The sequence below is a fragment of the Ochotona princeps genome, chromosome 11 (genome assembly GCF_030435755.1).
Source record: "Ochotona princeps isolate mOchPri1 chromosome 11, mOchPri1.hap1, whole genome shotgun sequence".
Taxonomy (NCBI): domain Eukaryota; kingdom Metazoa; phylum Chordata; class Mammalia; order Lagomorpha; family Ochotonidae; genus Ochotona; species Ochotona princeps.
In genome coordinates, this window is record NC_080842.1 from 49,246,491 (window position 1) to 49,271,963 (window position 25,473).

Sequence of the window (25,473 nt, forward strand, 5' to 3'; positions counted from 1 at the left end):
AATTAATTTTTGTATATGCTATCGTGGTCCACCCTCATTCTTTTGATTTTGGGTATCCAGTTTTTTGTGTCACTTCGTATTGAAGAGGTGCTTCATTTTAAAATCTCATTACAGTTCTTTCAGCAACGATTTGATTGGAAAAATTTTCGAAAATCAATTGCCCATAAATGTAATGTTTTCTGTTCTTCATTCTATTCTATTGTTTCATATGTCTGTTGATAACATTGTTATAGTTTTGAAATTGTGAAATATGAATTGTCCAACTTTGTTCTTGTGAAGCAGTACTTGATGACTTTTCAGTAGGTATTTCTAGAGCCTGAATTATTCAGTATGTAAAATTGTAAATGAGCATGGGTCAGCATTCTGATACACACTTCCATCCCATATCTGAATACTGATTTGAGTTTTAGATGAAGTCCAACTGCCAGGGTCATGGAAGATAAGTACTTGGGCCTCTGCTACCCTTCTAGGAGAATCAGATAGAGCAGCCATGTGAGCAATTAGAAAATTTTTAACCTTTGCCTAAAAAATTCAAAGGAACAGATTAATTTTTTAAAAACTTGATCAAAATCTTAGATTTCTTTAGAAGCTAAGTTTATTCAATGTTTTATAGTCATCAGGTGAGAAGAACGGGAAGTTATGGTCTCCAGATGAAGAGGTCTCTCCTGAAGTACTAGCGAAGGTAAAACCCTATAGGTACTATTAACACTACACTGAGAAGAAACACAGAATTCCTTCCATTGACCCAGCAGTTGCAAGTGTTTTTAAATAAGGTGCTTTATAGTAAGGATTTGTAGTAAAAAGTTATTTGTCAAACTTCCTTATTACTGTCTGAAAGCACAGGGACATTAACTTTGCAAAGACAGGTGCTTGTCACCAAATTAATATCTTGATAGATCCAAGTTAATCCTCAGTGTAATTTGTAAAAGTTGTGGTCATGGAGTTTAAATAGGTATATGATATCATCTTTAATGAATTCCATTTTGTAGTCATTGTATATTCAATCACATTATTTCCTAGGTTGCAAATGAATATAGTAAAAAAATTATTTTTTTAAAGTTATTTATTTTATTACTAAGTCAGATATACAGAGAGGAGGAGAGGCAGAGAGGAAGATCTTCCATCCGATGTTTTACTTCCCAAGTGAGCACAATGGCCGGTGCTGCGCCATTCCGAAGCCAGGAACCAAGAACCTCTTCCAGGTCTCCCACACGGGTGCAGGGTCCCAAGGCATTGAGCCGTCCTCGACTACTTTCCCAGGCCACAAGCAGGGAGCTGGATGGATGGGAAGTGGAGCTGCCGGGATTAGAACCGGCGCCCATATGGGATCCCGGGGCATTCAAGGTGAGGACTTTAGCTGCTAGGCCACGGGCCGCCAGGCCCAAAATTATGATTCTAATAATTTTGGAAACTTTTAATCAAATTGCTCACTGAGTCTCCGTCAGACTTGATTTCTTCAATACTTTTTCAGTGCTACAAGCAATCTGAACATTTTAATCAAAATAATCTATAGTTTAAGTATTTCAAAATACATAAAAAATACTTTAAAAATCTTGCTTGAACTTGTCTGAGTGAAAAACTGAGTGCTAGAGCTCATACTTAATTCTGTCATATTCTCTTTTTCCTAATCTATTGTAAAATAGGATATTTCTCAAAGTCAATACATGCATAGCTATGGGAAACGTAATACTGGGACTATATTTGAACAGAATAAATATTAGTTTTCATTATTACTACTAATACCTCTTAGAAATACCTAGCCAAACTTGTCTATGGTGACAAGGTTATTTAAAAATAATAAATGCTTCCCTTTAATTGAAATTTTGAATTGCTTGCTTGCTTTAGCATGTTAATATTTTATAGGTGCAGGCAATTAAACTTCTGGTAAGGTGGCTATTGGGTATGAAAAACAACCAATCTAAATCTGCCAATTCAACTCTTCGGTTATTATCAGCGATGTTGGTTAGTGAGGGTGACCTGACAGAGCAAAAGAGGATCAGGTAAGGTTTTTCTTCCTTTATAATTGTCTTAGCGAAAATTTTTTGTTAGAATTTATATAGGAGTTATTTGCCTATTACTGAATGTTGTAATTGATATTTGTTTTTTGTAAGCAAATCTGAAGCAGTCACTTGGGGTTTACATTCGTTAGAGTGTATTTTACTAATAGTGTATTTTTTCACTTTTAAAAACTATGATCATATTTTTTTTGTCGTAATTACATAGTTTAATGTTAGAGTTAGTGTCAGTATTTGCTGTATCCAAATGAATATTTGTTTCCTTTGTTGTCTGCAAAATGCTATGAAAAGCCCAACAGCAAAAATGTAAGATCAATAGTAATATGGAACAAGTGGAGGAACTGAGTAGTTTCAGAAAAAGAGCTTAAGCCTTCCTGGTTGTATACAGAAAACACTGTATGTTTCTATAAAACGAAAGTAAATGTTTGTTCCATTTTGACACATTTTTTTCTTTAAAACTGTGAAATTGTTATCTCTTCTGTTTATTTTAATATGCAAATAAAAGTTCAGTGTGTTATGATCCTTGTTTCTTTAAGTTCTTACATGGGGCTATGCGCACTAACAGAGATAACTATAGAATCCAACTTGTAATGCATTCCTACCTTAGAGTTTGTGTTAAAGGAGAGGAATTTAATCATTTATGTATACCTTCAGTATTTTTAGTGTCTTCGTATCATGTTTTGCTATGCTGTTCTGGATTTCAAGACGCAAATTTCATGTCTCTAAGGGAGAAATCAAGAACATCCCCAAGTCTCCCGCATGTGTGTCGTGGCCCAACCACTTGGACCATTCTCTCGGTGTTTTTTTCAGACCAGTAGCCCACATCAGCATCAGGAGAGGAACATAAGCAATGACTCTTGGTTGTGCTGCAAGTTCTTTCCATACATCGACTTTCATGTGTTAATACTTCATGAAGGATTATTTTGAGACCTTTAAGAAATGGGAAAAGCTGGTTTGAAAACTTTCAGGTTCTTTAAGTTACAAGAAAAGAAAAATCAGCAATTTTCAAATGATTTTTCCCCAAGTCCAATCATGTAAAAAATACGTATTATTTGATCACTTATAATAAATCACTGTGCCAGGCCATTTAAGAGCAACTTGATACTCTGAAAGATGGGGAAATCAAAGCTTTATACAAGATCACATAACTAATAAATGAAGTACAGAGTTTGTTGCTAATTCTGTAGTGAGTTCTGTGCCTTCTCTTGCAATGACAACAAATTATCTGAACACCTGACAGTCCTGGCCCTTGAGGTCATCTGGGAGTGAAGTAGTAGATGGCAGATCTTTATATAACTGACTTGGAAATAAATAGGTCTTAAAAGTTTACATAGGAAGCCTCCTACATTCATTGTCAGATTTCACCATTTGGGTAGTACAAGTCCACCAGTAACAGTAGGAGTGAAAACTTCATTCTAAAGCAAGTTAAGCCTGTAAAGTAGTACAGTGCCTATGACTTGATGTTTTTAGTTCCATATCCATTTCCTTTAGATTTTTATCGGATACCTCTTCTCTACTATGTTGACCCTGCCATTTGATAGGCTGTACAGAATTAAACTAGATTCCTGATAAGTGTGTGTGTGTGTGTACACAGGGATTTAAAAATGTTTACGCCAATGGTTAGCATTGTGGTATTGGGAGTAAGGCTGCCACCTTTGGGACTAGCATCTTAGGTGGGCACTGTTTCAATTCATCAGTGCTCTGTTTCATATCTAGCGTCTTGCTAATATGCCTGGGAAGGCAGCAGAGGATTGCCAAACATAGGCAACTTGGAGGAAGCCCTGGATTTCAACTTGGCCCAGCACTGGCCATACCAGCCATCTCTGGAGTGGATATATAGATGCAAGATAGCTATTCTCCCTCTGTCTTTGTAACTACATTTCGTGTGTGTGTGTATTCAAGTTTATATCAAGCTATATACCGTTTAACTCCATTTTCCATGAATTTTTGAGTGCCCTTGTATGTACATGCACTAAAATATCTAAGAGGTAGATTTTAAATTTCAAATGATCGATGGCTTTTAATTATTTGAAATGTAAAAATCCCTTTTCTGTGATTAACATATGTCTCTTAAAATGGGGACTATAGTTCCTGAAATAAGTGGCTGTTCCTAATTCTGAAATACATTCTGTAGAAAAATAATCAGATCTTTTTACAGCTCTGGAAGAATATGATCTGGAAGATCATATTCTAGAATGGAGACTAATGTGATTTTTAAAAAGTCTGCATGGTTAATGGTTTGATCCCTTTTTCCCCATGTTGAGTTTGTGAATTCAGTGTTGGTTTCCTGTTTTTGTACAGCCCACTATCCATAAAATATTCCCAAGTATTTTGCACTCAAAAAGGGATCAGAGCATTGTTATGAATGATCATGGTTATAGGAAATGTTTATTTCTTTTTGTTTGTTTATAGTAAATCTGATATGTCTCGCTTGCGATTAGCTGCTGGTAGTGCCATAATGAAGCTTGCTCAGGAACCTTGTTACCATGAAATTATTACCCCAGAGCAGTTTCAACTCTGTGCACTTGTTATTAATGTAAGTAACACTTTTCTTTTCAGTTAGTTGTTTTGTTAAACCATTTCCTTTCCTTGATCATAAGTCCATTTAATGGATTTATAGTGAAATGCATTTCTAGTGTTATCTATTTTAGTATCTCCCAAACATTAAATTATGTCTCCCATATATTTGTCACATTAATTTAACTGGGACTGTTTTTGTACTGTTACAGGATGAGTGTTACCAAGTAAGGCAGATTTTTGCTCAGAAGCTACATAAGGCACTTGTGAAGTTACTGCTCCCATTGGAGTACATGGCGATCTTTGCCTTGTGTGCCAAAGATCCTGTGAAGGAAAGACGAGCGCATGCACGACAGTGTTTGCTAAAAAATATTAGTATACGCAGGGAGTACATTAAACAGAATCCTATGGCTACTGGTAAGTGGCAAGTCCCAAGGATGCAAATATTGCTTGTCAGTTGTTGAGGGAGTGTGGTGTTTCAAATATTTCTAGTACAATTCATAATTACACTGGGTTTTTAATAAAATTGTGCCAGGGTAGTTAATAAGATGAATTTAAATGAAATCCTATTTTGTGAATCCTATCTATACTTCATAAAATTTTTTTAGATTATTATGTAGTTTGATTTGAAGCACATCAGTTTTTTGTTTTGTTTTGTTTTAATACATTTGAGAATAAAAGAGTTTCAGTGTTAATCTAAGTGTCTTCTGGCCATTAAATTAGAAATACCTGTAGGAATAATACAAACTAATGCCGGTCTTATTATAGTAAATAATGATGTTTTTGTTTTAGAGAAATTATTGTCACTGTTGCCTGAATATGTAGTTCCATATATGATTCATCTGCTAGCACATGATCCAGATTTTACAAGATCACAAGATGTTGATCAACTTCGTGATATCAAAGAGTAAGTTACATTGTTTTATTTCCTGTTAACACAGAGCCTAGTGGCTAAAATCCTCTCCTTGAACGCACTGGGATCCCATATGGGCACCGGGTCTAATCCCGGCAGTCCTGCTTCCCATCCAACTCCCTGCTTGTGGCCTGGAAAAGCAGTAGGGGATGGCCCAAAGCCTTGCGACCCTGCACCCACGTGCAAGACCCACATGAGGATCTGGGCTCCTGGCTTCAGATTGGCATAGCACCAGCTGTTGCAGCTCACTTGGGGAGTGAATCATTGGATGGAAGATCTTCCTCTCTGTCTCTCCTCTCTGTATATCTGACTTTGCAATAGCATTAAGTAAATATTTAAAAAAAAATTAAATCTTCTTGTGGTTTATCTATTTTTTGTGAACGCTAAGTTTTACCTTTCACTGTTGTTCCCATCTGATCAGCTCTTGTTGCTGGTTTTTCTCTCTGTTTGCAGTTATCAGTCTTTCCATAGGTTAGTTTGGTTGTTTTAGTTTTTTGTGTGAATTTAATTGCTTGTATGATTACAGGCTTTAGTCACTTCCGTTTAATATAGGAAGCCATGTAATAAAAGTTATTTCCCTTAAAGCTTTTTTTGTAACCTCAAAATAGTGTATCTTGAAATAAAGGGCATAGTAATTAAATATTTGACAAGACTAGCAATAGAATAAGATTGCTTTTACTAATCAGAAGTATTTGTCACCAGTGGAACAATTACAAAAACTGTTCAACACATATTTACTTAGGTTATATAGAACTTGATTTGTATCATGCCATGTTATGAAAAGAAAGCCAGGTTTGTCTTAAAAATAAACTCTACGAAATTCTAAAGCAGCATTTCCATTGTTTCTTTTTTGCTTGCCTTTTGCTTTGCAGACTCCAATTGATATCTGCACCTTATGTTTGAAGTACTGTACTTCATTTTAATTTTTCTGTTTGAGACAGAATTTGTGATCTGACAAAATTTTAACATTTATCTTTCTTTCCTGTGGCTTTGATAAGAAAAATGATGTCAAAATCTCTAGTATTATATCTATGTCAACGTTGTTCTTAAGGAATCAGGCTATGAGCTACTTACACAGGACAGAAGGTTGGAATACCAAGACAAAACAGCTGAAGATACTACCTTGATATTTCCAATACTTGAAAATAAACCTACGTGTGAAAGAAATCTTAAGGGCTTTGGTTACTAGATTTTTTTTTTAAAAAAGATGTGTTTAGGGACTGACACTTAGCCTAGCTCTGGCGTTAGGTCCATTTGGAAAGTGAACCAGGATGCAGAAGACCTCTCTCTCTCTCTCTCTTTCTCTCTCTCTGTTGTTGTTGTTGTTGTTGAAGATTTATTTACATTTTTTATAAAGGTGGTCATACAAAGAGGAGAGACAGAAGCTGAGCTGATCTGAAGCTAGGAGCCAGGGGCCTCCTTCAGCTCTCCCACGTGGGTGCAGGGTCCCAAGGCTTTGGGCTGTCCCCCACTGTTCTCCCAGGCCATGAGCAGGGAGCTGGATGGGAAATCCAGTAGCTGGGTTAAGAATCGGTGCCTGTATGGGATTCCGGTACATGTAAGGGGAAGACTTTAGTCAGTAGGCTACCATGCTGGGCCCAGATACCTAGTTCTTTTTTTTTTTTTTTTTTAACACTGTCTTGTGAAATATGTTCTTTACCCCAAAGATTTATCTTGGCATCTTGGTCAAAAATCAGTGGAGCCTATATGCAAAGGTTTATTTCTGTACTGTCTAGTCAGTTTGTGTATATCCCCATGGTTGTGTGAGCTTGATTGCTACAGTTTAAAATTTGGAAATAGTATGTATAGTGTTAACAGTATAACATGTTCCAGTGCATTCTCTCTGGGTAGTCCTTCACTAATATCCATCTTTTAAATGTTATTTTTGGCACTGTTCTTGGTATGTAAGGCTTATGCCTCCTTGATGGCATTTTTTCCTGTGTTCTAAATAAATAGTTGTGTTCTTGAAATCCTTTTTTGGAATGTTATCCAATAGTGTACAGAAATCGAACTTTATTCTATAAAATGTACTCACTTATTGAGGGGTGGATGTTCCATGCCACAGTGAAGACATTGCTGAGACTGCCACATTCCGTATGTTGGCACATCCTGTCATATCCTGGCTTGAGTTCCCCTTCATGCTTACTGCTCAAGTGTTCCCTTAGGATGGCGGCCGTGACCCCATTCTGGAGTTCTCACTGCTAACTTAGAGGACCAGACTATATAAGTTTACTTAAGGGATAATGTTTTGTAGCTTTTGCTTAGTTGGTATGTTTTGTACTTAGAATTTGTTTCGTGTAAATTATCTAGATTGGGTTCTGTTGTTCATTTTTGCTAATTCATTTCATTTCTGTTGCATGGTATTAATATTTCCATTTTCATTCCTGGTTTTGTGGGTCTGTTTTGTACTTAGTCAAAGGTATTTTGTTTGTTTTTAAAATCAACTTTCAGTTTGTTGATTTTTCTGTGTATATCATTTACCTCTGCTATATCTTTATTCTTTCTATTAGCTTTGAGTTGTGTTAGCTCACTTTTTTTCTATAATTTTAAGATACTATCTACCATGTTGCAAAGTACCTAGAACAGACAAATAACCCTCATGAAGGGGAAATCAGAACTAGGCGGAAGGAAGTAATCAGTCCAAGTTTCAAGAGTGTTGGCCCGTGCGGTAGCCTGGTGGCTAAAGCCCTTGCCTTTCACGCACCGGAATTCCATGTGGACGTCACCTCATGTCCTGCAAGCCCCACTTCCCATCCAGCTCCCTGCTTGTGGTCTAGGAAAGCAGTAAGGGACAGCCCAAACCCTTGGGACCCGGAACCCACGTGGCAGACCCTGAGGAGGCTCCTGGCTTTGGATTGGCTCAGCTTTGGCCATTGGAGCTGCTTGGGGAGTGAATCAGTGAATGGAAGATCTTCCTCTCTGTCTTGCCTTCTCTCTGAATATCTGAGTTTCCAATAAATTTTTTTTTTAAATAAATATACTACTAAGGGATTCCACTTGTTAGAAAAAATAGAGTGAAGAAAGCACCATTAGGAGCGATATCGGAGGGATCGGTAGAAAAGAAATATGTGAACCCCAAAGAAACAGGAAATCTGTAAATGTCTCATTTAATCCTCAGGATAATTGCTGTTATTAACATTTCGCAAATGAATGATCAAGCTGATAGCATGGTCATTCCCTTTTCAATTTAGGTTTAAGCCATTCACTGATAACTTTGATAATTAAATAAGTAGTCTGGACAAATATGTAAAGCAGTTGGATATGAAATAGGTTTGGAAGAAAGTAACAGTATCTCTAGAAAGAGGCCAAAGCGGTGCAGGTAAAGAAAGACTAGTTCCAGTAAATTTGATCAGTAAAGGGAAAGAGGGTAGGACAAAGGTAATTTTGTAGGACTGGCATTAAGAAGTTAATGAATTCTTATCTCCGCATATATGAGTTGTGAGCAAAGTTGTGTGAGCATGGAAGCATCATGGATAATCATGGGTGGAATAAGGACTTGAATTAGTTATTGTTCAGTGTTACATAATTATCACTTATGTTTTATTATTTTTTCCTTTATTTTATTCTCCAGGATTCAGGCAGCCATCTAGATCTAGCACAGTAATAAATGTTTTTGGATTTAGCAGCTTTTAAGCTGCTTGGTTAAACACTTGATAAACCCTTAGTTTAGTTTCTTACAGAATTGTGTGGAATACAGGCCACAGTAATTTCATGGCTGTGGCTGCAGTGGTCTTCCTATAGCTCTCTGAAAACCATCCAGGGAACTTAAAAAATAGGTCCCACTCTGAGATATATTTTACGTTCTCCATCTGCTTCCAATGTACGTGGATTTAGTTTCATATTAAAAAATTATGTTTCCATGTAACTGGTACAGTGGTGTTGCCGGTTAATACTCCAAATGTAACCATAGCATCCCAAATGGGCACGTGTTCAAGTCCCAGCTGCTCTACTTCCATCCAGCTCCCTGCTTATAGCCTGGCAAAATAGCAAAGGATGGTCCAGGGCTTTGGACGCCTCCATCTACATGGGAAACATAAAGAAACTATTGACTTGCAGCTTCGAACCATCCCAATTCTCGTTGTTGCGAACATTTGAAGAGTGATCCAGTGGCTACTAGATTTCTCTCTCTCTCTCTCTACCTCTGGCTTTCAAGTAACATTTTTTTTCTTTTTTTTAATATTTAAAATTTTGAATTTATGATAAATTTCTGTAGAATCGGGAATTCTGTTATAGACTTAGATGTAAAATGAATGTACAGTGATATGTAAAAGGGCATAACGTTTCGGAATATTATTGCTTAGGCAAGTTACTGGTTAATCTATAGCTTCAAATTACACACAGTTCAGACTTGAATCTTGGTAGAGCTACATTCTAAGCATAGGCTATGTGCAGCACTTAAAATGTTAAAGATGCTGAGACCCTATGAAATACTGGTTGGCTTATTTCCACAAATGAAGGGTACATTAAATCAGCTAAACACTTATTTTTAATACCTATTTGTGATCTTCATGTGCCTTGTGAACCTCTCAGAATTTCTTAGTAAGCTATGTTTTTGTGATTTACTCTTCTGTTTGAATATCTTTAACACAAAATTTCATTTCTGCTAGTAATTCAGGTTTTCCTTAGATTCAAATAACTTGATTTTCGGTGACGTATTTCATTAAGCAGAAGCTCCCGTATTTACTCTAATGTTTACTATATAGGTGCCTATGGTTTATGCTTGAGGTTTTAATGACAAAGAATGAAAACAATAGCCATGCCTTTATGAAGAAGATGGCTGAAAATATCAAGTTAACCAGAGATGCCCAGTCTCCAGATGAATCCAAAACAAATGAGGTAAGAGTGTTACTCCTTTGCACCTTAGGATAATGTAGATAAATGTATTATTCCCCTTGTTTTCCCTAACCATTGCATGAACAATTTAAAATGCATAATGCTTGCAAAATATTTGTCAGTTTTATTGTATTTCATTACAAATGAATTTTAATGTTTGTGGATTTTTAATATTAAAAAAAGATGCTCAAACTTCAGGCAAACAGACGTATCAGAACTAATAAAATGTGTGATTTTTGTTGTATGTTGAAGTGTTATTAAGAGTGAGGACATGGATATGCTTTTAGCATACTGTCTTTGATATGACTTGAGTTAGTTCTGTTGCATGGTTGACCTGGATTTTACACTAATGTGGAAGGCTTTTTCATTACCAAGAGGCCACAAAAAAAGCATTGGTAAGCAGTAATATGACATGATCAAGAAACCACATATGCTTCCTTCAATTTATCAATTTGATGGAATTGTTGGTAATTGTAATTGTTTTGCAAAAATGAGGCTTATCTAGCATCTTTCTCTTTTTTTCTTCCTAGAAACTTTACACAGTATGTGATGTGGCTCTGTGTGTTATAAATAGTAAAAGTGCTTTGTGCAATGCGGATTCACCAAAGGATCCAGTCCTCCCAATGAAATTTTTTACACAGCCTGAAAAGGTAATTTTTCATCCTTCCTTTTGATTTTAACCACACCAAAACCAACTTAAGTTTATAGTACCATCGATGCTAGTGCCAAATTTTGAGGAGTGGAAAGTATTTTTTTTCCCAGAGCCCTAAACATCATCGTTCTCACCTGAACAATAAATAAATCATCTCTGTGTTCTTAATATTCCTTGTCCGTACTTATGATTTGAGGTAAAATTTTCAGAAGTTTGAAAAAAATTGCTAAGCTAGGGATATGTGTGATAGCCTAGTGGTTAAGTCCTTGCCCTGCCTATGCTAGTATGGGCACTGGTTCGTATCCCAGCTGCTCCACTTTGCTTGCATCCAGCTCCCTGCTTGTGGCCTGGGAAAACAGTAGAGGATGACCCAAAGCTCAGAACCCTGTACCTGGTGTGGGCGACCCAAAGGAGACTCCTGGCTCCTGGCTTCAGGTTGGCTTGACTCTTGCCTTTGCAGCCACTTGGAGAGTGAACCAGCAGGTGGAAGATCTTTCTCTTTATAAATCTGCCTTTCCAGGGAAAATAAATAAATGTTTAAAAAGAAAGCTTGTTAACCCAGAGAGAGCTTTTTTCTGGTTCAGTCTTTGTTTTCTGTATGAGCTAAGACTAAAGATGAGAGCAGTGTACGTCCTTTTCGTAGATAACAGGTACCTGTTAACACAAGTCATCACTGCTGCCTCCCAGGGACTGGAGTCTAGTGCTCCAGGGAAGCTATCCACCCTGCTGCTCGGACACACGGTGGCTGTACATGCTTATCCTCCACTTGCAGCGCCAGCATCCTGTATTAGTCCCAGTTCATGTCCCAGCTGCATCAATTCTGAACCAGCTCACAGATAATGGCTTGGGAAAGCAGCGGTAGATGCCTTAAACCTTTGGGCCATGCACCCGTGTTGGTGACCCGGAAAAAAGCTTCTGGCTCCCTGCTTTGGACTGACTCAGTTCACACCATAGCAGCTCGAGGTGGGGGAGGTGGAGGAGTGAATCAGCAGGTAGAAGGTCTCTGTAGACCTCTTAATCACTGCCTCTCTGTCTCTCTGTCGATCTCGATCTCTCCCCCACTTCTGTAACTCTGCCATTCAGGAGAATAAGTAAACCTTTTAGAAAGAAAATTGGATTCACACATGGCTTTTAACGTATCCTTTTTCTTTCTGCGTCTTACATGAAGAAAAAATAATAAGTGATAGGATGAGTGTTTCCTGTAGTGATTAAAATGTCTATCTCCCTTACTGCTGTATCTGGATTCTGTTCTCAGATCTGAGTCCTAAATCCAGCTTCCTAACAATCCAGACCCAGTGGTGGGGTGCCAGGAATTGGGAGACCTAACCTTAGCTCTTAACTCCTGTCTGTCTAGCCCTCAGGGGCATATGAGGAACCGGGTGAAGGGAGCTGTTTTTTGCTGTTGGATCATGGGTATCAGAAACGGACTGAAGGATTTGACAGCACACCTTAAATGGTCTCAATTACTGGTCTTTCCTTGGATATTTGTGATTTGGGCTTTTAATCAGCTTCAAAATATGGGATTTTTAAAAAAAAAAAAGATTTATTTATTTTTATTTCAAAGTCTGATATACAGAGAGGAAGAGAGACAGTTCACTGATTCACTCCCCAAGTGGTCTCAGCACCCAATCCGAAGCCAGGAGCAAAGAGTTTCTTTCGGGTCTCCCATGTGGTTTCAGGGACCCAAGGCTTTGGGATGCCCTCCACGGGTTTCCCAAGGCACAGTCAGGGAGCTGGATGGGAAGTGGGGCTGCTGGGACACGAACTGGCGCACATACAGAATCCCAACGCGTGAAAAGCATGCAGTTTAGTTACTTGGCTATCACAATGGACCCAACTTCTTCTTTTTTTTTTTTTTAAAGATTTATTCATTTTATTACAGCCAGATATACAGAGAGGAGAGACAGAGGAAGATCTTCCGTGCATTGATTCACTCCCCAAGTGAGCTGCAACAGGCCGATGCGCGCCAATCCGAAGCCGGGAACCTGGAACCTCCTTCGGGTCTCCCACGCGGGTGCAGGGTCCCAATGCATTGGGCCGTCCTCGACTGCTTTCCCAGGCCACAAGCAGGGAGCTGGCTGGGAAGTGGAGCTGCCGGGATAAGAACCGGTGCCTATATGGGATCCTGGAGCTTTAAAGGCGAGGACTTTAGCCTCTAGGCCACGCCGCCGGGCCCGACCCAACTTCTTTTAAGATTGGTTTATTTTTTTAAAATATTAATTATTTTTATTGGAAACTCAGATATACAGAGTGGAGGAGAGACAGAGAGGAAGATCTTCCGTCCGATGGTTCACTTCCAAAGTGGCCACAATGGCCAGTGCTGCGCCGATCCAAAGCCAAAAGCCAGGAACTTTTCTTTAGGCCTCCCACGCAGGTGCAGGGTCCCAAGACCTTGGGCTGTCCTCGACTGCTTTCCCAGGCCATAAGCCAGGAGCTGGATGGGAAGTGGAGCTGCTGGGATTAGATCAGCGCCCTTATGGGATCCTGGCGCGTTCAAGGCGAGGACTCTAGCTGCTAGGCCACGCCACCAGGCCCAGATTTATTTATTTTTATTGGAAACGCAGATTTACAGAAAGGAGAAACGGCGAAAGATGTTCCATCAATTGGTTCACACTGTGTGACTGCAACTGCTGGAGATAGGACATAAAAAATTTTTGGATATATAATTTTGCTCATTCCCTTCTCTAATGTGTTTATTTTAATTTATTGTAATTCCAATCATAAGAAAACTCTGTTAGTGACCCCAGAGAGGCTGGAGTCTTTCTTTATAAGTAAGCATTGATGCCTAGATTGCAACAGCTATTTTAGGTACAATTTTGAAGCCTTTGTATGAAAAATGACATATATTTGAGTATCACATTTGACAGAAGTGAAATTTTCTCCATAATGTGCTTAAGACCATTTGGCCAGTCCTGGGATATCCATGTGAAGGCAGCTTTAATGAGATTTAAAATTTAATGGATATGGGCCTGGCACAATAGCCTAGTGGCTAAATCCCAGCCTTGCGCCTACCAAAATCTGATATTGGTGCCGGTTTGAATCCCAGATACTCAACTTCCCATCCAGCTCCTGGCTTATGGCCTGGAAAAGCAGTAGAGGACAGCCCAAAGCTTTGGGACCCTGCACTCACTCATGTCGGAGACCGAGTGCTGGCTCCTGGCTCCTTGTTTTGCATTGGCCCAGGTCAGGTCCATGTGGCCACTTAGGGAGTGAAGCAGGGGATGGAAGGTCTTTCTCTCTGTCTCCTCCTCTCTGTAAATCTAAGTTTCCAATAAAAATAAATAAATTTTAAAAAAAAATAAAAAAGGATAATTGATTTGGTTTTCAGAGAAGGCGTCAAAGTCCTCTCCTTGCCTGCGCCAGTATGCTATATTGGCACCGGTTCTAATCCCGGTAGCTCCACTTCCCAGCCAGCTCCCTGCTTGTGGCCTGGGAAGGCAGTTGAGGACAGCCTAAAGCTTTGGGACCCTGCAAGGGGAGACCTGGAAGAGCTCCTGGCTCCTGATTTCGAATTGGCTCAGCTCCAGCCATTGCGTCTGCTTGGGGAGTGAACCATTGGACAGAAGATCTTCCTCTCTGACTCTCCTCCTCTCTGTATATCCACCGTTCCAATAAAAATAAATAAATCTTAAAAAAAAAAATAGATATAGTGAGGGAGGTAAAATGGTTTTGTGAATAATTGCTTGCAGTGAACAACATGAAAAATAGGAATGCTTTACGTAAAGTTAGTAAACTTCAGACATTCGGCTATATTATTTTGCATTGATAAAATTTAAAACTTGATATGATTAAATATGCTTTGCATGTTTGATGAATTGTAAATATGCTTTGCATGTTTGATGAATTGAAATGCATTATCACAAATGTAATTGGATTTTAAATTACTTTCAAAATTGATTAATGGGTTCTGGCAGCTGAGGTCCTTGCCTTGAATTCACCAGGATCCCATATGAGCACCAGTTCTGGTCAGCAACCCCACCTTCCATCCAGCTTCTTACTTGTGGCCTGGGAAAGTGATTTTGGATGGCCCAAATCCTTGGGATCCTGCACCTGCGTGGGAGACCTAGAACAGGTTCCTGGCTCCTGGCTTATGATCGGCATGGCACTGGCCATTGCGGTCATTCAGGGAGTGAATCATCAGATGGAGGATGTTTCTCTCTGTCTTCCTCCTCTGTCTGCATATCTGACTTCGCAGTGGAAACAAATAAATCTTAAAATATATATATTTATGCATTTTAAGGTTTCAAATTACAGAGTGTGTACGAAAAGTCTTCTGTTTGCTGGTTTGCTCTCCAGTTACTACAACAGGCAGGACTGTGCCAGGCTCAAACCAGGATCTTGGAATTCCTCCAGTTCTTCTCCAGGTCTCCCATATGGCTGCCAGGAGTACAGGCACTTCAGCCAGCTTTCAATGATTTCCCACACTTTTGAACTGGGAAATAATTGGAAGCAGACCAATGGGAACTTGACCCTGTATTTCTGTGAGATGTCAACATTTTATTCAGCAACATCCTGTTGCACCATAACACCAACCCCACACTTTTGATTGAATTTTTTCCATTTATTTGAAAGTCAGAGATACCAAGAAATTTTCCACTTGCTAGTTCAGAATTCACTCTTCAAATACTTACAGTGTATTCCAGAAGCAGCTGGGGCATGGCAAAGCCAAGAGTGAGGAACTTCATCTAGAAATCCTAACTAAGCCGCAGTACTCTAATCCTTGTGCCATCATCTGCTGCCTGGCAGGGTGAGCGTTAGAGAAGTACAAACCCTGGTGCCCTGTTATAGCTTGTAGGTATCCCGGCTTCTGCAATAGTTACTGGAAGGAACAATGCCACATAAAGATTTGTTGGACAGTAAAAATATACCAGTTCACTGTTTTGTTTCTTTTTTAAAATAGGATTTCGCTAATGACAAGAGTTATATATCAGAAGAGACAAGAGTACTACTGCTCACCGGAAAGGTATATTATGGGCATGAGTATTTTGTGATCATTATTTACATTATGACCTCCTTTTCCTGGACATGCTACTTTTTGATTTCTAGAGATTATGTTTGTGCATTTGTGATATCTCATGTTATCAGGCTTTTTTCTGCCACAGGTTGTTCTGATTTTTCTATCATTTATTCTTATTAATATCAAACTTCAACTTTTTTTTTAATTTATTTCAGATGATGTTTACATAGTTGATCAGGGTAGGAAGGACCAAGGGTTAGAGAAAAGTAAATGTGATCATTGTGTCCAGATTTTCTATTTTTTCTTCTTTTTGGGAGAATTGGGGAGCTAAGGGGAGTAGCCATACCCAGCTTAGCTTCCTAACTACCCCAGTACCTGGGCATGGGGAACGGACACCTGATATTAGCCCAGAGTCTTGATGTGGCACACACTCTGAGGCTTCTGCCCAGGTGGTTGCAATAGTTCTAACATGCTGTCCATCTCACTAGTCCAAGGATGAGGGAACCCTTCCCATGTCCATTGGTTGGCATTGTCAACCTTAGAATCTCCATCCGCCTAGGTTTTTGCTCTTATCATTTGGCTATGGTGGTTGTCCGATTTGTTCTGCTCTCCTTCCTCTGCTATCATACCAGATGTCTTCTGCAGGCACCAATGTGCTGATATTTCCACTATGTGGATCTGGGCCAGCTTGCTACTACTTTGTTTTTTCCAGTGAGGCGTGCCAAAGGACCTGGGATAGGCAACCTGGCCCCTGCCAGAATCCTGCCTCCAGGGCTCACAAATTGGCACCCACTACACAGGCAAGCCCATGGGGCCATGCCCCAGTGGAATCCCCACCTGTGGGACTCACAGACCCTGCACCCACAGCACAGATGGGCCAAACTTCAACTTCAAATTTACCTGATTAATGCTGTAAATAAGTTACAGACAATAGTTTTATAAGACTAATGAGTTAGATAATTTATATTCCATTAAGGTATTGTGTTGCAATCTTGAATACTAAGATAGCAACCATTTCTAACGTAATCTCTAAATAATTTCTTTGTATATTTAACAGCTTGTTTCTCAAGCGTGCATTTCCTTTAGAGGCACTTTTTGAGCAACAAGGAATGAAAACTGTTGCTTTAGCTGTTATTATTAGGTAGCAGTGATGCTGATGACTTTGAAATGGAGTAAGACGAGACACAGTTTTATAGAATCATCATTTCTAATACATTTAAGTTTGTAACAGTAGATTTTTTTTTACCTTAAGCTAAATTGTATTTCTTACTTGTGTCTATTATATGTGTTCCTTTAAGTAAGATATAAAATAATGTGTGTGTGTCATTTTTAGCCAAAGCCTACAGGAGTACTTGGTGCAGTAAACAAGCCTTTATCGGCAACGGGAAGGAAGCCTTATGTCAGAAGCACTGGCACTGAGGGTGGAAGTAATATTAATGTAAATTCAGAGCTGAATGCTGCAACCGGAAATCGATCAAGGTCAATTCCTGGTTTTTTTCTTACTTGCTTTTTTATTTTTCTACAATCTGCTTTATTTAATCTCTACTTGGTTTATCTTTCAATTTATTCCTCAGATCAGTATATCGTAAAATGAACCTTTTTGCTTAATTTTAGTATTTTTTTTGTGGTGAGAACCCAGAATGTTACACATTTTGAAACTATATTGCATTCTTAGTATATGGAAAAGCTAATTGGGAAACAAGATTTTCTGATATAACTAATTATGCGGAAATGTTTATTTTGCACACTGTAAAAGATTCAGTGCTTAGAAAGCCTGAAAATACAGTGTTTTAAAATAAATTGGGGCCCAGCGGCGTGGCCTAGCGGCTAAAGTCCTCACCTTGAACGCCCCGGGATCCCATATGGGCACCGGTTCTAATCCCGGCAGCTCCACTTCCCATCCAACTCCCTGCTTGTGGCCTGGGAAAGCATTGAGGACGGCCCAGTGCATTGGGACACTGCACCCGCGTGGGAGACCCGGAAGAGGTTCCAGGTTCCCGGCATCGGATTGGCGCAGCATCGGCCTGTTGCGGTCACTTGGGGAGTGAATCATTGGATGGAAGATCTTCCTCTCTGTCTCTCCTCCTCTGTGTATATCTGGCTGTAATAAAATGAATAAATCTTTAAAAAATAAATAAATAAAAATAAAATGAATTGGAATTTTTTCCTTTTACTTCAATGAATTTACTACAGTGTACAATGTATTTTCCTACAAGCGCCTCCCTTGTGTAACAAGAAGACCCCACAGGAAATTACTCTACCATGATTTGTAGTTTTATTTTTGTTTTAGGGTTTTCTGTCCCTGAGATTGAGGTTAATTCTTGTTTGTTTCTTTCTTCCCAATCTTTTTTGTTAGATGATTTATAGGCAATAAGTTCTGTCTTCTATGGAAATCAATAGTATGATATAAAAAGCGATAATCTTTAACCATTGGTGATCTGATTCTTGCTATCACTGGATCACTTGGCAAGATTTCTATGGCAAAATAGGACTTCCCTTATTGTAATAGCAGGATGAACTTTCTATTCATGTCAAAAAATACTTAGCCAGGATTTATTTTTCTACAACAGGGAGCAGAGTTCGGAGTCTGGAGAAACTGGCATTAGTGAAAATGAGGAGAACCCTGTGAGAATTATTTCTGTTACTCCTGTAAAGAATATTGAACCAGTAAAGAATAAGGTAAATATTACAACTTAAATATATTTTTGTCATGAAATTACAACTTCATAGCATGAGTTGGAAACTGTCCTTGTTGTTGTGACATAGAGAGTGAAGATACCACTTCTTACATTGTATCTCATACAGGCCCCAGTGGCTCTACTTTTCTGTCTAGCTCCCTGATAGCATGCTTGAGAAAGCAACAAGATGGCCTACGTGTTCAGATGATGCGGTCAGATGACGCAGACGAAGCTCCTGGCTTCTGATTTCTCTGTTTCCCAGTGTTGGCTATTGTGGCCATTGGGATGTGAAACATCAGATGTAAGATCTGTGTTTCCCTCTGTGTAACTCTGCCATTCAAATAAGTTGGAATATTTAATTATTTGGAAGGCAGATTTAAAAACAGAGGCAGAGATGCAGGCGCCATGGTAAGTTAAACCTCTGCTTGAGATGCCAGCATCCATGTGGGCACTGAATGGAGTCCTGGCTGCCCCCTTCAAATCAAGTTCTTGGGTAACGTACCTGGGAAAATAGTGGTGGACAACTCCAGTGCTTGGGCCCCTGCCCGCAGGTGGGAGCGCTGGGAAAAGCTCCAGGCAGCTTGCTTCAGTCTGAACCAGCAATGGAAGAGCTCTGTCTTTGTCTTTCCTTCACTCTGTGTGAAGCTTTCTTACAAACGAAAGGTAAGTTTTCCATCTGCTGTTTCATCCCCAACCTTCAGAGCTGGGCCAGTGTAAAGACTGAGGCCAGGAGCTTCTTCTGGATCTTCCATGTGGATGCAGAAATGCAAGGGCTTGGGCCATCTTCCACTGCTTTCCTTGTGTCGTTTGCCATATGGGATGCTGGCACCAGGGGCAACACCTTTATCTGCTACACCAAAACAATGGCCCTATGAATAAATCTTAAGAAAGTCAGACACAATAACAAACTGTGTTCCCTATGTGTGTATATACCACTGCCTGTAACCCTGCATCTGTTCTCTAGTTGTGTTTCTCCTGTATCTACCTATTTTCCTTTAATGATAATATTATAAAACTAGTCACTCCTAATTGTATCCTTCTATGATATTGACTTTCTCAATAGTTTGAAAGAGTAGGAACCAAGAACTTCTGATATTTTACTTTTAACGATTATAGCTATATGTCACCAAGAACGCTGTTGCTTCTGTTAAATTCATGAATACTTGTACTTAGTTGAAGGAGACAGATTTTCCATCTGCTGATTTGCCCCATAACTGCCTGCATCAGGGCCAGGCTGAACTGGAGCTCATTCTTGTTGGCCAGGACCCAAGCACTTGTGACATCATCTGCGTTCTAGGGTGCACAGGAGCAGAAACCACAGACTAGATGGGAACCAAAGCATTCCCATGTGGAAAGTACGCATCCCAGCCAGTGTCTTTATTGTTGTAACAATCGCCCACCCTCACAGCCACATTCTTCACTTTTCCCTTTTTTTTTTCCTTTTGTTTCTTTGCTTGAAAGGCTAGAATTAATAGATTGAGAAAAAGGCATAGACAGACATGGTAATATCCTCTGGTTCCATACCCAGATGGCTGCAAAGGCCAGAGCTGAGCCAGTTGGAGGCCAGGAGCTAGGATCTTCTTCCAGGTCTCCCACATGGGTGCAGGAGCCCAAGGACGTGGGCCTTCTTGCACTGCGTTCCCAGGTGCGTTATCAAGGAGCTCAATTGAAAGTGTAGTTGTTTACTGTTAGTTGTTCAACTGTGTTATCTAACTTAAATTATTTTTCTATCAGCAATAGATTGATAACCTTTATCTGCAGTAATGGCCTGCCAATACTATTAGATGTCTTTTCCCATAGAACAGTGTTCTTGACATGCTTAGCTTTTTATTGCTCATCATGTATTTGTGGTTGTCATCAAATTTTTTATTCTTACTATAAGGTACATAAGATGGTTATTTTATTATAGCTTAAATATTTTTCCAAGTTCATTTTCTGTACTGAAACTGATAAAGGTGAATTCTCTGGTTTCTTTCTAGCAATACTCTTATTTGTATTCAAGTCTGCTCCTGTTGGTTTGGAGAAGGCAGGCAGCAGGTTTAGCGTGAAGGGCACTGCTTAGGACAGGTACATCCTCCCAGCCTGGAGGGCCTGAGAAGCAGTCTTGGATGTATTAATACATATCTTGGGGGCACTGATGATGGCTCAAGTAATTTGGTTACTGCCACCCATGTGCCATATATGGATTGAGTTTCCCACAGCCATGTTTGGCCCCAGTTAGAGCATGTTACATGCCTTTTTAAGGTGAACCAGGCACTTGGAGGAGTGTGTTCTCTCTGTCTTAAATATAAATAATTTCAAATCTTCAAAGCAATGCCTGGAAATATCATGGGATCCTTGCTTAGAATTCAACATTCTGTGGTACCTGCACTGCTTCATGTCCGGCTGCTCTATTTCCAGGTAAATCTCCCAGTTCCTGCCCTAGTAAAAGAAATGCCTCCTACCACCTGGTTAGGAGACGTGGACAAAGCTCCTGGCTTTAACCTGGCCTGGCTCTGGCCTTTGTGGCTATTTATGGAGTCAGCCAGCAAATGTAAAATCTCACTGTCTGTAATTCTGCCATACAAATAAAAACAAATAACATAACAGACAGTCTTACTTATTTGTAATGTGTTCTAAGAGGTGATAGATTCTGGGAATGTAGTTGCTTATCTAGTGCAATTTGTTAATGTTTCCGCCTCAGCCTAAAATGTTAATTTCTGTAATGGCACAATTAAATCCTTATTTTGGAGAGGTCAAACCTTTACAGTCTCAACATAGTATTATTTGCATACTTAAAAATAAATTTCCTGGGCCTGGCGTGGCCTAGCGCCTAAAGTCCTCGCCTTGAAAGCCCCGGGATCCCATATGGGTGCCGGTTCTAGTCCCGGCAGCTCCACTTCCCATCCAGCTCCCTGCTTGTGGCCTGGGAAAGCAGTTGAGGATGGCCCAAAGCCTTGGAACCCTGCACCTCTGCGGGAGACCCGGAAGAGGTTCCAGGTTCCCGGCATCGGATGGGCGCGCATCGGCCCGTTGCGGTCACTTGGGGAGTGAATCATCGGACGGAAGATCTTCCTCTCTGTCTCTCCTCCTCTGTGTATATCTGGCTGTAATAAAATGAATAAATCTTTAAAAAAAAATTTCCTGTTCTTTAAAAGAAGTATTTATTAATGTGAGTTACAGAGATGGAGACAAAAAGGGAGTTTTCCATTGGCTGGTGCACGTCCCAGATGGCCGCAATACCCCAGGGCTACGTGAATCCAAAAATCCAGGGAACCAGAGGTTTCTCCCAGGTCTCCCACATGGGTGGCAGCCATCCTCTGCTGCCTTTCCCAGGCCATTAACAGGGAGTTGGATTCCTAGTGCATAGTAGTACAAATGGAACATGAACCGAAGTCTATTTTGCCTCAGTGCTGGCCCTAAAGAATGTGTTGGCAGACTCTGCCTGGAGTCCAGCATCTTTCCACAGTGAGGTTTAACATTAAAACCAAAGCCAGTTTCTGAATTTTCTCACTTACATTACTGTTTTGAATTTTTGCTTAAGTAAATTCTTTTTTCTCTTTATCATGGATAGATTTTTTTTTTTGAGCAAGTGAAAATTTTAAAAGATACAGGTGTTTGGATGAAAATTATGTGTCAATTAAATTTAATAAATTTCTTAATATCTTCCATATAAAGGTCACTAATTCTGAAAACTGTCTCAAAGTCCTTCATGTCTGTTGTAGTAAACTGAGATTTTGTTAGATTATTTTAGATGAATTTTTTTTTAAAGATTTATTTTATTTTTATTACAAAGTCAGATATAATGAGAGGAGGAGAGATAGAAAGTGGAGCTGCCGGGATTAGAACCAGCGGCCATATGGGATCAAGGCGAGGACCTTAGCCACTAGGCCACGCTGCTGAGCCCAGATGAATTTATTTTTAAAAAGGAAACGTGTAGCCTGGCAGTATAGCCTGGTGGCTAAAGTCCTTGCCTTGCATGCACCAGGATCTCATATGCGTACCAGTTTCTATCCCGGGAACCCCACTTCCCATCCAGCTCCCTGCTTGTGGCCTGGGAAAGTAGTCAAGGCTTGGGAAACCTGGAGGAGTTTACTGGCTCCCAGCTTCAGGTTGGCTCAGCTGTGTCCATTCCTGCCACTTGGGGAGTGAATCAGCAGATAGAAGAGTTTCCTCTCTGACTTTCCAATAAAAATAAATAAATCTTAAAATCTCTGTGTGTGTATATATATAAAGTGAATGATATGAAAAGGAAAGTTTTAATGAATGCAATGAGAATTTAAAGAACTGTATGTTATAGCATAGCAGATATTGTGTATACTTAGATTAACTATGAAGAAAGAAAATAACACATTTTAATTAGGAAAATATTTCTTTATAAAAAGTGATACATTGTGTTTGGGGCTGTGTTGTAGGCTAAGCCAGGCAGGCCAGCATCCTATGTGGGCAACAATTCATGAATTGATTGTTCTACTTTCTTTTTTTTGTTTTGTTTTTTTTTTTAAAGATTATTTATTTTTATTACAAAGTCAGATATACAAAGAGGAGGAGAGACAAAGAGGAAGATCTTCCGTCCGATGATTCACTCCCCAAGTGAGCACAATGGCCGGTGCTAGGCCGATCCGAAGCCAGGAACCAGGAACCTCTTCCAGGTCTCCCACACGCGGGTGCCAGGTCCCAAGGCTTTGGGCCGTCCTCAACTGCTTTCCCAGGCCACAAGCAGGGAGCTGGATGGGAAGTGGAACTGCTGGGATAAGAACCGGCGCCCATATGGGATCCCGGGGCGTTCAGGGTGAGGACTTTAGCTGCTAGGCCACGCTTCCGGGCCCAACTATTCCACTTTCAATCCAGCTTCCTGCTTATGGCCTGTAAAAGCAACGAAGGGTGGCTCAAGTTCTCAATACCCTGCACCCATGTGGTTGACCTGGGGGAGTGGCTCCTGGCTCCTGGCTGCGGAACAGCTTGGCTCTGGTCACAGTGCTCATTTGGGGGAATTAATCAGCAAATGGAAGATTCTCATTCTCTCTGTAACTATCTTCCAATAAAAAATACCCAAATCAATGAATTTTAAAAAATGATGAATTTAGAATATGCTTTCAATAAAAAGGTTTCCTTTTAGAATGAGATTATGATAGGTGCTGTTGAGGCACCAACGCAGGCTGTCCTCAAGGAACATACTTTCCTAATGGAATGTAAACAAGTCATTAAAAGTCTTGAAATCCCAACTTCTTTAACATATTATGAAAATTTTTGTCTTTTAGAAGTGATTGTTATGAATTTAAGGAATTTGTGTTTACTGAATTTTTTTGTTGTTTTAGGAAATTAATTCTGATCCGGCTCCCCAGGGCAATATCAGCAGTGACCGGGGGAAGAAAAGGACAGTAACGGCGGCTGGTGCCGAGAACATCCAGCAGAAACACGAGGACCAGGAGGGTGAATCCGGCCCACCTGCCCCGTCGAAACCCAGGAGAGGACGTCGACCCAAGTCTGAATCTCAGGGCAATGCAGCAAAAAATGATGATTTAAACAAGCCTGTCAGCAAAGGAAGGAAGAGAGCTGCTGTTAGTCAGGAGAGCCCAGGCGGGTTGGAAGCAGGCAACGCCAAAGCACCCAAATTGCAAGATGTCACCAAAAAGGCAGCACCAGCAGAGAGACAAATTGACTTACAAAGGTACTGTCCATCCTTTTCCTGACGTGTCAGTTTAGAAATTTTGTCTTAACATGTGCAACACCACCACAAGCCACCAAGCCACCTGGTTATTTGGGAGTGAAAAGTGCCCGTGGTTTCCTACCGAGGTTAGAATGGTGTTCTCTGCTATCTCATAGTTTCCATTTTACATATTTTATTTGAAAGGTGGAATGGAAAAGAAAAAGAAGAGTTTCCACTTGATGCCTATCCCCCACCGTACATGCACACACACCACACTGTACCACCCCACTACCCAGTGCCTATAACAGCCAAGGCTAGCTGGGCCAGAGCCAACAGCTCATGGCAGTAACCTGAGCATCATGAGCATCACAGACTGCCTGCTGTGCACAATATCAGAAGCTGCATTCGCAGCAAAGAGCACTTTGATAATGCAGCAGGCATCCTGAATAACTTAATCCATGTGCATTTTTAACCTCCATTTTTAAGGTAAGAATTTAAAGGCAAAACTTTCAAAAAATTCTCTTTGAATTTTAAAGAATGACTATCTACAATATCCCAGTTCTTGAAGTTTGTTTGTACTGTGACAATAGCTTAGGCAGAGCTGGCACTATAACCCAACTGGCTGATCCTCCACCTTTAAGTGCTGGCATCCCCTATCGTTGCTAGTTCGAGTTCCGGTTGCTCCATTTGCCATCCAGCTCCCTGCTTATAGCCTAGGCACCCACATTGGTGACCTGAAGGAGTCTCCTGGCTTCAGCTCAGCTCCAGCTATTGCAACTACTTGGGGAGTGAATCAGCGAACAGAAGATCTTTCTTTCTGTCTCTATATCTGCCCTTTCAATAAAAATAAATGATCTTTAAAAAAAGAAAAAAAAGATAGCCAACTTTCCAATCCTAGACCTTTGCATTGGAGCAATGTATTTAGCCTCTGTTTCCTCTTCATTAGCAGTAAGAAAATCTAATAGTACTTACATAAAAGGAATGCTCTGAGGTGCCAGCATTGTAACCAATCTAAATCTCATATGAAAACACCCTCAGCTGTTCCACTTTGTACCCAAATCCTGTTAATACAGCTGGCAAAGCAACAACAAAAAAGGACCCAGTTACTTTCTTCACATATGGGAAACGAAGTTCTGGATCAAGAAAAGATTGCTTTGAGAATTAAGTAACTACATAACAATTAGGATTATGCTTCATATCCAATAAGGGCCTAATGATTTTTATCATTATTTTGGATGCTAATGGCCTATGCAGGTTAATAAACATTTTCCAAACACAT

The 25,473-nt window shown here is 40.0% G+C and overlaps 1 protein-coding gene across 3 annotated transcripts in view; it reads left to right on the forward strand.

Annotated features, from left to right (window-relative positions):
• The window catches only part of PDS5A (PDS5 cohesin associated factor A), a 97,250-nt gene that overhangs the window by 66,829 nt on the left and 4,948 nt on the right, over nt 1-25,473 (forward strand). For all 3 annotated transcript variants that reach the window (XR_009246305.1, XR_009246306.1, XM_012931430.3), the window contains exons 22-32: nt 614-682; nt 1,864-2,000; nt 4,428-4,551; nt 4,745-4,949; nt 5,325-5,439; nt 10,149-10,281; nt 10,809-10,928; nt 15,831-15,893; nt 17,221-17,366; nt 18,458-18,566; nt 23,863-24,215. Coding sequence is in view for 1 of the 3 variants with exons in the window: in XM_012931430.3 (XP_012786884.1) it covers nt 614-682; nt 1,864-2,000; nt 4,428-4,551; nt 4,745-4,949; nt 5,325-5,439; nt 10,149-10,281; nt 10,809-10,928; nt 15,831-15,893; nt 17,221-17,366; nt 18,458-18,566; nt 23,863-24,215 (1,574 nt within the window). In the remaining 2 variants the exon portion in view is untranslated. The remainder of the gene's footprint in view (nt 1-613; nt 683-1,863; nt 2,001-4,427; nt 4,552-4,744; nt 4,950-5,324; nt 5,440-10,148; nt 10,282-10,808; nt 10,929-15,830; nt 15,894-17,220; nt 17,367-18,457; nt 18,567-23,862; nt 24,216-25,473) is intronic.